This window comes from Eutrigla gurnardus (genome assembly GCF_963514095.1).
Source record: "Eutrigla gurnardus genome assembly, chromosome: 13".
In the NCBI taxonomy this organism is placed as follows: domain Eukaryota; kingdom Metazoa; phylum Chordata; class Actinopteri; order Perciformes; family Triglidae; genus Eutrigla; species Eutrigla gurnardus.
Window position 1 is genome coordinate 8,110,002 of NC_139936.1, and position 11,835 is coordinate 8,121,836.

General features: G+C 41.6%; 5 protein-coding genes across 6 annotated transcripts; 2 read left to right on the forward strand and 3 right to left on the reverse strand.

Annotated features, from left to right (window-relative positions):
- Positions 1-485: 485 nt before the first annotated feature.
- alkbh2 (alkB homolog 2, alpha-ketoglutarate dependent dioxygenase) lies at positions 486-1,604 on the reverse strand. Its single transcript, XM_084024812.1, has 3 exons — positions 1,323-1,604; positions 1,047-1,245; positions 486-965 (listed from the first exon to the last, which is right to left on the reverse strand). The coding sequence occupies exons 1-3, from the start codon at positions 1,597-1,599 to the stop codon at positions 656-658; spliced, it is 786 nt and encodes a 261-aa protein (XP_083880938.1). The 5' UTR covers positions 1,600-1,604; the 3' UTR covers positions 486-655.
- Positions 1,605-1,998: 394 nt separating this feature from the next.
- unga (uracil DNA glycosylase a) lies at positions 1,999-4,246 on the forward strand. Of its 2 annotated transcripts, XM_084024811.1 has the most exons (7): positions 1,999-2,237; positions 2,577-2,777; positions 2,861-2,956; positions 3,211-3,308; positions 3,412-3,500; positions 3,592-3,770; positions 3,848-4,246. In XM_084024811.1, the coding sequence occupies exons 1-7, from the start codon at positions 2,139-2,141 to the stop codon at positions 3,986-3,988; spliced, it is 903 nt and encodes a 300-aa protein (XP_083880937.1). In that variant the 5' UTR covers positions 1,999-2,138; the 3' UTR covers positions 3,989-4,246. The 2 variants fall into 2 exon arrangements, with proteins under 2 accessions (XP_083880937.1, XP_083880936.1); XM_084024810.1 differs by lacking the exon at positions 1,999-2,237 and having other exon boundaries at positions 2,444-2,777.
- Positions 4,247-4,904: 658 nt separating this feature from the next.
- On the forward strand, positions 4,905-6,707 carry pxmp2 (peroxisomal membrane protein 2). The gene is made up of 5 exons (XM_084024814.1): positions 4,905-5,057; positions 5,415-5,543; positions 5,739-5,901; positions 6,354-6,473; positions 6,569-6,707. Exons 1-5 carry the CDS (start codon positions 4,948-4,950, stop codon positions 6,635-6,637), a joined length of 591 nt encoding a protein of 196 aa, XP_083880940.1. The 5' UTR covers positions 4,905-4,947; the 3' UTR covers positions 6,638-6,707.
- Positions 6,708-7,260: 553 nt separating this feature from the next.
- Positions 7,261-7,971, reverse strand: isg15 (ISG15 ubiquitin like modifier). Its single transcript, XM_084024816.1, has 2 exons — positions 7,856-7,971; positions 7,261-7,776 (listed from the first exon to the last, which is right to left on the reverse strand). Exon 2 carries the CDS (start codon positions 7,769-7,771, stop codon positions 7,280-7,282), a length of 492 nt encoding a protein of 163 aa, XP_083880942.1. The 5' UTR covers positions 7,772-7,776; positions 7,856-7,971; the 3' UTR covers positions 7,261-7,279.
- A 1,322-nt stretch (positions 7,972-9,293) lies between these two features.
- Positions 9,294-11,497, reverse strand: gatc (glutamyl-tRNA amidotransferase subunit C). Its single transcript, XM_084024815.1, has 5 exons — positions 11,150-11,497; positions 11,009-11,059; positions 10,339-10,508; positions 10,115-10,218; positions 9,294-9,916 (listed from the first exon to the last, which is right to left on the reverse strand). The coding sequence occupies exons 1-5, from the start codon at positions 11,345-11,347 to the stop codon at positions 9,855-9,857; spliced, it is 585 nt and encodes a 194-aa protein (XP_083880941.1). The 5' UTR covers positions 11,348-11,497; the 3' UTR covers positions 9,294-9,854.
- Positions 11,498-11,835: the final 338 nt, after the last annotated feature.

Sequence of the window (11,835 nt, forward strand, 5' to 3'; positions counted from 1 at the left end):
TAAGATTAAGCACCCACTTTCTGAAGTGTCCTTGAGCAAAACAAAAGCTTTCTGAGCAGGTGAAGCTGTTTTCTCTAGAGATAAGAGGGACATTTTTTTTGTAGGAATAAATGCATAATCATACATACTGTACATACATCATAATTTAAATGGGTAAATGCTCCTTAGTACCAAAGGCAGACACTGATTAATAATCTTTTGGTTCACCATTTATAGATGATAATAATAAATTGTTTTGTCAAAGTACATGAAGAGTGCCTTTCAGTGCAACACAATAGTAGTATCAATATATCTAATTTTTTATTGTTTATTTCTTATTTTCTTCAACATCGCCAGCTGCTTTATAAAACTTATACCTGAAGGTTACTGAACGTAGCTGAAGTGGTAGTTTGAACGTGAGTCAGTCAGAAGTTTGGCCACTTTAAATCAGATTCACTATAGAATATGTTTTGACAGTCCTCACTTATTTCACCGTGTTCTGTCATTTAATCACACAGATTCATCCGCTACACAAACACATTATAGATCTGTTATATTTGTCCATGTGCCCGAGGACCGCAAAGGACATGTCCTCTTTTCAGCTTAATCTGGGGCTCCATAGTCCGAGGCTTCTTTGGCACTGGTCCCATTGGCCCAGGTGATAATGCATGCTTAGTCATTTATTTCTGTCCAGTAGGATGCGTCTGAAGGTGAGGTTGATACGAGGCAGGGAAATCTTCTTTCGAACAGGGAGGCTGTGGTACCAGAAAGTGTTGGTGGGCGAGTTCATGAGGAGCAGGCTTCCGTGACGGAGCTCCAGCTTCACAGGATCGACCCGTCGGCGACTCTGCTTTCCCCGAGCATCTCTGTGCCGGAAGACGAAGTCTCGTGCTGCTCCCAGAGAGACCGAGGCGATGGGACAGAGGGGGTCCAGCTCCTTCTCATCGTCTCGATGCTCACCCATGTGATCCTGTCCGTCGTTGTACCTGGCGGAGAGAAGAACACTTTCAGCAGGGGGACAAATATCAAACCGGGATCTTTACAGCTTGCATTCAGGACGTTCTCACCTGTTGACCAGAACAAAGTTAAATGTTTGTCCAGTTGTTTTAGTGACAGCATCCCGAATATATTCCAAGGTTGGAGTCCACGGGCAAGCTAAACGTGTCACTCCAGAATAAGTGTAGGTGAGTCCCGCGTCTCCATATGTGGCCTGCTTTCTGGGTATGTTGTACACTTTTCCAAACACCTGGACCTTTGCTTCTTCCCCTGAAACAAACACAGCCACAGTCGGTCAACAGCACTGCACCATCTGGTCATAACTTTACAGAGAATGTTTGTTGCACCTGTTGAGTACACCACCTCCTCCTCCAGCTGTTTAAAAAGGTGGTCGGCTTCATGCGTGGGGAACAGCAGAGCATAATCACAGTCTAGTCCCTCTGCCTCTATTTTCTGCCAGGGAATAGGATGAGAGAACTCCTCCTCCTCCTCCTCCTCCTCCTCCTGCTTCATCCTCTCATCACTCTCCAGTTTGAACTTCTTCTGTGAAATGACGGCATCCTTAACGCAGGAGCGTTTATCCACAAACTTTTCCATTGCAGTAACCTGTTGACTGTGACACATTCAATTTTAAGATTTTTAAAAGCATGGATGATCCAAAGAAGAATGAAACATTAACACTGATTTAAATAAATGTGTTGGGTTCATTATATCTATATATTTTCCATAAAGGCAGGGCTGCAACTAACAATATCTTTTAATTGTTATTTAATTATTTAGCTAATTTATTATCAAAATAATTAACGATTTCTGGCGGTTGATTAGATGTAAATATACCTAAATTATCCCTTTATACAATGCAATATAATTATAATTTATATTAAATATCACATAACGGAAAATGCTTGAGAACGTATATTTCTCTCAAATGAATATGAGTTGCTTTACCTGCCGTAGAAAACACTGAACAGCTGTTTGTCTTGAACGCAGCTCAGTTTATCGTCATCGTAGTTGTGTCGTCATTTGCTCTTGGCGCCAACACTTCAATCCCGGCAAGAGTTGTGGTGTTTTCCGAGGGGATCTTCGGCGTTTCCTTATTCTATATTAAATCCGTTGAATTACTTCGTTTACAGCAGTTTACCGCCACGGTGTTTCTCAAGAGAATGATCGGACAAAAAACGATTAACTCGTTTTTTTCGCCTGTGACGAAAAAGAGAATTTCTGCGGATCTAAATGAAGCCGAGGAGGATGTCAAAGACCCGGTAAGACTCGCCTCAACTTCTGGTTGTCAGATAACATTCGCCGCGTGTCTAGCGTGTTCAAACATAACGTTAGTCCTATTGAAACGCCACTAAAACTACTTGTATGACAATTTAATATGCAGGCATGGACTTGCCGTTTCCCGCGACGCGTTCAGCGTCACCCAAGCTCGGTTCACAAGCACCACAGCGGTGTTCGTTGTTGTTAAAAGTAGTGCACATAGCTACCACAGCACGGGGATGTTTGTAAGGCGCTGTCGCTCGATTCTGAAGACAGTCTCACCTCCAGTTGTACGCTTCTCACCGGCTTTGTATTCTGTCAAATACACTAAAATTGTGCAGAAGAAGCAAAAGTGCTCGACGGGGGAGCCAGAGCCGCCCGGGCCGCCTGCCGCGCCTCTGTCCCCGGAGCAGCTCGACAGAATGGCCCGCAGCAAGAGAGCTGCGCTGGAGAAACGCTCTTCCGCTCAAGCACCTCCGGGGTTTGGGAAAAGCTGGAGAGACGGGCTGTCTGGGGAATTTCAAAAGCCCTATTTCAAACAAGTAAGAGAACAATTATTCTTCGCACTTCACGTGGTCTCTCTGGTGCTTGGGACGGTTAAAATGACTTAGTTTCTCTGCCGCAGTTGATGGATTTTGTTTGTGAAGAGAGGAGACGCCACACTGTGTACCCCCCTGCTGAGCAGGTCTTCACCTGGACTCAGACCTGTGACATCCGAGATGTAAGTTTATCTGCACTGGCACTTCCCCTGATCCTGAGTCCAACACCACAGTGTACAGAATGTAATATTTCAAGTCCTTAAGTCGAGGTTTCAAGTCCTTAAGTCGAGGTTTTGATCATCTTAAAATCTTGCAGGAGTGTCAATCCGGTTTGTGTAATTGCATGGGCGTATTGGAGCTAATAACATAATTAGTTGAGGCTCGGTGCGTCGTCAAAACTTGTGAGACGTCCTTTCTCTAATTATTGTAATTCTAGGTCAAAGTGGTGATTCTCGGCCAGGATCCATATCATGGTCCAAACCAAGCCCACGGACTGTGCTTTAGCGTCAAAAGCCCAGTGCGTCCTCCGCCCAGGTTAAAACCTTTTCACTACCTCTCCCTTCAAGTCAATATTGAGACCAGATAATATGCTGTCCTGTGACACATTCATCACACCCAGGATGCTTTTCATTTCTAGTTTGGAGAACATGTACAAAGAACTGGTGTCAGACATTGAAGGCTTCCAACACCCAGGACACGGAGACCTGACTGGATGGTCCAAACAAGGTATTTAAAGAATAGAAGTCTGTTGAAAGTTTTACACGACAGGAGAGCGGTTGGCCGTTGACTGACCTGCGTCTGTGAACTCGCCGATCAGGTGTGTTGTTGCTCAACGCTGTGTTGACTGTCCGAGCGCACCAGGCCAACTCCCACAAAGACAAAGGCTGGGAGGCCTTCACTGATGCTGTGGTGCAGTGGCTCAGTAACAACCTGGAAGGCCTTGTCTTCATGCTGTGGGGAGCATATGCCCAGAAGAAGGGAGCAGCCATTAACAGGGTGGGTCTGCACTATTATTATTATTTTTTTTTTTTATTAAGTTCCTAAATCTAAGTTTATGTTCTCTCTGTTTGTAGAAACGCCACCATGTCCTGCAGGCTGTACATCCTTCTCCCTTGTCTGCTCATAGAGGATTTTTTGGGTGCAGGCATTTCTCAAAGGCCAACGAGCTGCTAATGAGTTCCGGAAAGTCTCCCATAAACTGGAAGGCACTTTAAGTTACTCTTTCTACATACACACCAAAACACACCCATAAGCTTTTCACCGTTTCATGTTGCAGCAAACCGAATGTGCAGAGATTTCTTCATGAAAGAGTTCACGTTGGCTGTTTAAACAGTTGTTTACACCAAATGTTCTGAAATGCCTTTTCCTTAAAGTGTTGTTCAACATTGTAAATATTTGTCTTTATTTTTTCCTTTTTTTTTTTCCTTTTTTAAAAATTCATGTTGGTTCTATTAAAGTGGTTCTAAAAAGTGGTTGTTTTATATTAATGTCTCTTAATCTTAAATACATTCACATGGAGCAGATATAGCATGTGCTGTCTGTTCCACAGCAGAGTATAGGATCACTTGGTGCCGCTCTCGAACCAGTTTTCCTGGCTGAGAGCCGGTCCTTTGTCTGTATATATAAACGTATATATATGTGTGTGTGTGTATATATATATATATATATATATATATATATATATATATATATATATATATATATATATAATAAAATTTACATTTAAGGCATTTAGCAGACGCTTTTGTCCAAAGGGAAGGGGGGGTTGTTAGTGGGTCATGCTATGCAGAGTCGAGGTGAAGTCTGAACAGGTGAGTCTTTTTCGGAAGATGGCAAGTGACTCTGCTGTCCTGACGTAAACTAAAGTGCTATATAATCTACTATCACGGTGACGTCATCTTCTCCTCGTTGTAACAAGTAAACGTGTCTGACGTGAGAAAGACGTGATTTTTTTGTTAGAAGTCACTATCTTAGTGAGTTTGTTTGCAAACTGATAACCTTTCACTTGAAATGTTTGATCTTTGGCAGAGTGTTTTGAGCGTTGGACGTGAAGGCGTGGCTCCGTCGGTGACGCAATGACGTTGTCAGGAAGCGCCTTTTTAACTTCCTCGCCTCTCCTTGCCAGTTGTCTGCTGGTAATGTGTGTGTTGTGAACGGTTGAACGAGTGACAGAATGCCCGTGGAGAGTCTGCCGGTCCGGGATGCGTCCGTCCACTTCCGTTTGCTCCAGCAGTATCTGGTTCTCCTGAAGAGATACCCCGTCCTCACCAAGTCTGTAACCAGGTGTGTAGCCGATTCACTGGCGTGGTAGTGGTTACTTGTTGGTGCTTGTTTTCTGTCGTCTTTCCTACGTTTCTTTTTGACTCAAAATCTGACAAGTGCAGTTTATTAATATGTTTTCCCAACTTTATTATTGACTTCAAAGTCTATGTATTAGGCGAGTTTGTACAATAAAAACTATTTGTTTGAACTTCAGTCCTTCAGTGTCAACCCTCTAGCCTTTAACCAATCAGCATCTGGCCAAAAAAACCTCCCCTTACAAGTATATGACATTGAATCCATTTGATTAGAGTGCCTGGTTACGAATGCAGCCGTTTGCATATTGATATAGTCGTGCTTTTTGTCCTTGCTATTTTTCAGTGCCATCCTCACCGCTTTGGGAAATCTTCTGTCTCAGATTTTGGAGGCAAGAAAAAAGGCCGAACTGAGGAATGGATCCCTGGTTAATGAGCTCGACCCAGCTGGAGCTACGCGCTATGCCATTTATGGGTGAGACTTAATACAGAAGCAACATTGAGGGTTGACGTGCCAATCACGGCTCATCTACAACAACAACATGAATGCAATGGTGTGTCTCAGTTAGAATAGAGAGGCACTGTGAATTACATCAACTCGCTTGCAAAACTCTTACATCCATATGTTTGTTTCTGGAAGTAATAAACTTTGCCCGGTTGTCTATTTCAGCTTGTTTATTACAGGACCAGTGAGCCATTACTTTTACCAGCTGATGGAGATGTTGATACCCAGCACGGACCCACTCTGCATAGTCAAACGTCTGCTGCTGGATCGGCTTGTTTTTGCCCCCGGCTTCCTGCTCATTTTCTACTTTGTGATGACCGCCCTGGAGGTGGGTTCATCTCTTAAACTGGCCCTCCTTAATAATCTCATTAAGGTGGAACTCTTGCAATTTGATATTGTGTGAAGTTGGGGTTGGATTGCAAGAAAATGTTAATAAAAAAGAATGGACAGGGGAAAAAAAGTAGGATCCTACATTTCCCATAATGCAACATGACAGTGTTATTCATTAGGCCCTTGGAGACCGATGTGATCTCATGAAGGTGTGTACCGCTTTTAAGGACATTTCCCATGTCACGTCTGTTAATTTTAAGGTTTTCTTGTATAGTTTAAAGCCATGTTCTCATTCCCATCTCATCACGTATGTGGTTGTAGTTTTAAACACGTGATTAACATTGTAAATTCAAACAAAACTACTTGTTTATCTTTAGGAAAAAGTCATGACTTTAACACAAACGAGGGACGAATAAATGTGAATTCATAACTATCTTGTTCTGTTTTCAGGGTAAAGGGTGGAGAGACTTTGAAAAGAAAATGAAAGGAAGTTACTGGTCTGCTTTAAAGATGAACTGGAAAGTGTGGACTCCCTTCCAGTTTGTCAATATCAACTTTGTGCCTGTTCAGGTATGCATTACGCCAACTCCCTGTCATTGAAAGAATGATGTTTACCACAGGTAATGGTTTTCCCCTTCTCTCCCTGTGTCTGTTTTTGCTTTCAGTTCCGAGTGCTGTTTGCCAACGTGATCGCCTTATTTTGGTACGCCTATCTCGCATCTGTGAGGAAATGACGCTTCCCTAGATTTCCTCGCTGACACAACACACCCGGAGTGAACCACATCTTCACTGTGGCTTTAGCGTTTGCCTCTGTACTGTAGGCGACTACTGTTTCTAATGTGTGTGCATTCGCTCCTCTGATTAATACCGTGCTGCTATGATACATGACTGTAATAACAGGACATTAATACATTTATTTTTTTAACAGAGCACTGCCAAAATCTAGTAAGATGTAATGGTCAACTTTGAATGCTATGATTGAGACGGTCTCTTCTAATTATTGGTGCTAAAGTGTGCCTTTCTGGTAACTTCTGATTGAGGTCTGGAGCAAATATGAAACCATGCGCATTTACATTTGGAAAATATTTTTTATTCGTTTTAACAGCGTCGGGTAAACATAACAAAAATGTGTATTTGGAATTATGTGTTATGTATCAATAACATTTATTTTACTGCCAAAACTAAATTAAAAACTAAACAAGATGATACAAATGTAACTACAATAGTCACATAGGAATTTACTGGGCATTTTTCTCCAAATGGAAATAATAATAAATAATTAACATATCAATATTGTTCTAGAAAAAGATAAGACATTTAAGATAAGACATTTAAGATAAAACATGAACTCTGTGGTATTTGGCGCCGAAGTGACGTCAGCCTCCTCTCAGGCGCAGGGTCATGTAGATGGTGCTGTGCGCTTTGACGCCGTAGTCCGTCAGTTTGCCCCCCGACATCTCTCTGCCTTCGTGGATGAGCCTCTGCTGGTTCGACGGGATCTTCTCCCTTTTCTCGACCTGGCTCTTGAAGTTGTCCACGGTCTCGTTGGGTTTGACGTCGTAGGTGTTGAGCTTGCCCTTCTCGTTTTTGAGGAAGACCTGGACGACGGTCGGCTGGGTCACCGGCAGGGTCACCGGCTGGGTCACCAGCAGGGACACCGTAGCGCCGGGATGCAGGCCGTACTCGCAGATGCGCTTCGTGTCGTCGCTCAGCGGCGTGTTGGCGCCGTTCACGAAGACCAGCCTCTGGGTCTTCGAGGGAACTCCCAGTTTGTCCTGGATCCGTTGTTTCAGAGAGCCCACAGTGTCCTGCGGCTGGACCGTCAGGACGTGTGAAGTCCCGTTCATCATTTTGATCGTTATATCCATGATGCCTGAAAGATGATTCAATAATATTAAGTCCAGGAGACTCACTTTTTTTTCGGAGAGAGAGAGCGAGAGAGAGATTCTTACCTCTGGAAAACTTTGAGTCTGCAGATGTTGACAGGAAGACGAGAGATGCTCAGCTGTCTAACGTTTCAACTCGCCACCAGAATATATAGCCTGGATCAGATGATCAGATCCCGCCCCCTTTTTTAAGATTCGTTTTCCCGACTCCGACTTCACAACTTTCGGTTTCCATTCTCCCAACATCATCAGCTGTCCTCATGACGCATTGTTTGCAAACTTTGCATCACTTATTACAGCTGTGTATGTATGTGTTTGCGTCTAATAATCTTTATTTATAATAATCCAGCGTTTTCAGACACACTGTGGTAAACAGCTAGTGTGAATGACTGAAGATTGACCTGATGAGTTTAAGGTCAAATGTACCAAAGTTTTTTATGTTTTCTATGGAAACAAACAGAAAGAGAGAAGTGGGCTATTTGTTTTTTAATGAAAGTCAACAACACAAGAATGAAAACAGGTCACAATATAAAGATCATTATATAAATTACAAATGAAAACAATACACTGAATGCCATCAAAACAGACTGACATGACACTTTTAATAAAATGATACTGAAAGTCAAATATTTCACCACACAGCAGCAGTTGTTAAATGAAACTGAAAAAGACAAAACAGCTTTCAATGCATGACAAACGATGACCTGGCTTTATTTTTATTTTACACAAAAAAAATGAGAAACAAATGAGTGGTAAATATCATAACTCTGAGTGTTTCAGCATAGAGACCCTCTCCTCCCTCTTTGGTAAAGGAATATTTCCTGTGTTGAGAAAAATGAATATTAGTGAACAGATCTTCATATAAACAAACAGAAAAGGATCAAAAAAGTACATCATCAAAATGTATTTATTAATATTGTTTAGAATAAATTCAACGTTGTCATTGCAGAGTAATATACAGAGCAGAAAGAAAATATAAAACAGTAATGTACAACCAATCATAAAACCACAAAATAAATGTATTCAGGTTTTTTTCTTACCGGGTGGAGCCACAAAATATTCTTCTACTGTGTTTTTGGAGAGCCGAAGCAGCTCTTCAGCACAGTCCCCTTCTGTCACCACATCCTCTCTCAGGTTTAATGCCCTGAATGTGCACGGATAAAACAACCGTATTCATACAAAAATACCTAGTTTAAAATTAAGCTGCAGTTGTTGCTCATTTGTTACACTCGTTGGCCCACATGCAAATATGCTGTCTGTACCATACCTGTCCTCCAGGACGGATTCCATAGGTTCAACCCCTGATGTGTCAACAGCATGAAGCTGATCTGCAAATCGTACAGCTTTCTCCAAACAGGCCAAACAGGCGTCTAATAATCCAGCGTTATCAGACACATGTGGTAAACAGCTAGTGTGAATAACTGAAGAGATTGACCTGATGAGTTTAAGGTCAAATGTACCAAAGTTTTTTATGTTTTCTATGGAAAAAACAGAAAGAGAGAAGTGGGCTATTTGTTTTTTAATGAAAGTCAACAACACAAGAATGAAAACAGGGGCCCGTTTCACAAAGCAGGTTCAACAAACTCTGAACCTAACCCTGAACTCTGAGATGGGCAACTCTGAGTTTTCGGTTTCAGAACAGTGGTTTGTTGAAGCAAACCTGCTAGCGAGCAGGTTAGGTTCACGGAGTAGGCTATGTTACCCGGGTAACTGACTCAGATTTATGCTGAACTGGCTTTGTGAAACCGAAAAACCAGAGTTTCCCTCATCTCAGGGTTAACTAACTCAAGGTTTTCACTAAACCTGCTTTGTGAAACGGACCCCAGGTCACAATATCAAGATCATTATATAAATGAAAAAATGAAAACAATACACTGAATGCCATCAAAACAGACTGACATGACACTTTTAATAAAATGATACTGAAAGTCAAATATTTCACCACACAGCAGCAGTTGTTAAATGAAACTGAAAAAGACAAAACAGCTTTAAATGCATGACAAACGACGACCTGGCTTTTTTTTTATTTTACACGAAAAAATGAGAAACAAATGAGTGGTAAATATCATAACTCTGAGTGTTTCAGCATAGAGACCCTCTCCTCCCTCTTTGGTAAAGAAATATTTCCTGTGTTGAGAAAAATGAATATTAGTGAACAGATCTTCATATAAACAAACAGAAAAGGATCAAAAAAGTACATCATCAAAATGTATTTATTAATATTGTCATTGCAGAGCAATATACAGAGCAGGAAGAAAATATAAAACACTAATGTACAACCAATCATAAAACCACAAAAATAAATGTATTCAGGTTTTTCCTTACCTGGTGGAGCCACAAAATATTCTTCTACTGTGTTTTTGGAGAGCCGAAGCAGCTCTTCAGCACAGTCCCCTTCCGTCACCACATCCTCCCTCAGGTTTAATGCCCTGAATGTGCAGGGATAAAACATAACCATATTCATAAAATACAAGAGTTTAAAATCATTAAATTGTTGCTCATTTGTTACGCTCGTTGGCCCACATGCAAATATGCTGTCTGTACCATACCTGTCCTCCAGGACGGATTCCATAGGTTCAACCCCTGATGTGTCAACAACATGAAGCTGATCTGCAAATCGTACAGCTTTCTCCAAACAGGCCAGTCCCTGTTTGGTGCGGAAATCAACCAAGGCAAGTCGCTCCAGTTTGTCCACCAGGTCAGCCGGGATATGAGCAGGCTGTAAAATCAACGGTGGGATGCTTAGAAATGCATGTGCGACACTTTCTTTCCACCATCGCTGAAGAATGTCTTTAACTGTAATAAAACTTGAATAAAGTAATTATGACGATGTCAACAATCTCATCAGCACACATGACTCATGCCACAGAAATGGACCTTTGGTCTTTGCCATGTTGTTATGATGACATCATTGTGTGATTCCATCTTTATAGTAGGAAAATCCCTCCCATTGTTTATCCTCTGCGTGGCTCATTAAGGACATGACGTCTAGAAATCAAAAGGGACTTTTGTACTTAAAAATAACAAATTCAAGTTTGGGCCGGTATGAACAGGGACAATGATTTCAGCAAGAATAACCGGTTTGCACATATGGAACCTGACTACTGTTTAAGAAGAAAAAAAAAAACTACGATACTTACAATCTAACATGAGGCATAATTATATCACCAAGCATTACCAAGTATTGTATTTACATTCAACCCGTCATGAGGATATTACCGGGGGAAGTTGGTCCTCTGGTACTAGTTCCCATGTTGCATTCCCGGGCACCTAAAAGAGGAGACACACAGGAAGTAAGACTGACAGGTCAATGTTCTTCATTGGCTACTGAATAAAATTAAAATAACAATAACTATTTACCTTGGGGTTATGGGGCTGAGAGCTCAACAGACGCGTCACGTCTTTGACGTGGCTTCGCAGGCTGCTGGTTCTTCTGATAAAGTTCTCCGCGTTGAATACCGAGTGTCTGTCGTTTGTTGACAGGTTAAGTGAAGTACGAGTAGTTTTCAGTGACATGCAACGACATGTACGTTTAGCAGCGAGACTTAACACTGACATGTTCGGGACAGTTAGGTAGCCAGATATGCCCGACTTGTATAAAAACTGTGTCACACTTGTCCTTTAGTTTAATTACTACCAGGAAACGCGGTGCTTGGGTCTAAACTAGCATGCAAGTAGCTAGCTAGCTAGCGACTTGCCGTAGTAAGCCCAGGGGAGGTAGAAGGAGGGTCAGCGAGAGCCTTCACCCCCACTTCCTTCCTGTTTCGCTTATAGACCAAAAAGTATACTCGCAATTCATTTTGTTGTTGTATTAATATGCTCATCGGTTGGGGGGATTTTTGTAGTTAATACGAATATTATCCCAATGCTTTTTATGTTGTAAGTATTATTATTAATAATATTAATGTTGATATTGGCTTACTTTTCTGTTTGTTGCTGCTTTCTGTTTAATTCAATTTGGGGTTACTTGTTCATATTCTGCAGTTGCACTGAACTATTTTTTTCTTTACTCTTTATTCAGATTAATTTAATTGTAGCTAATATTC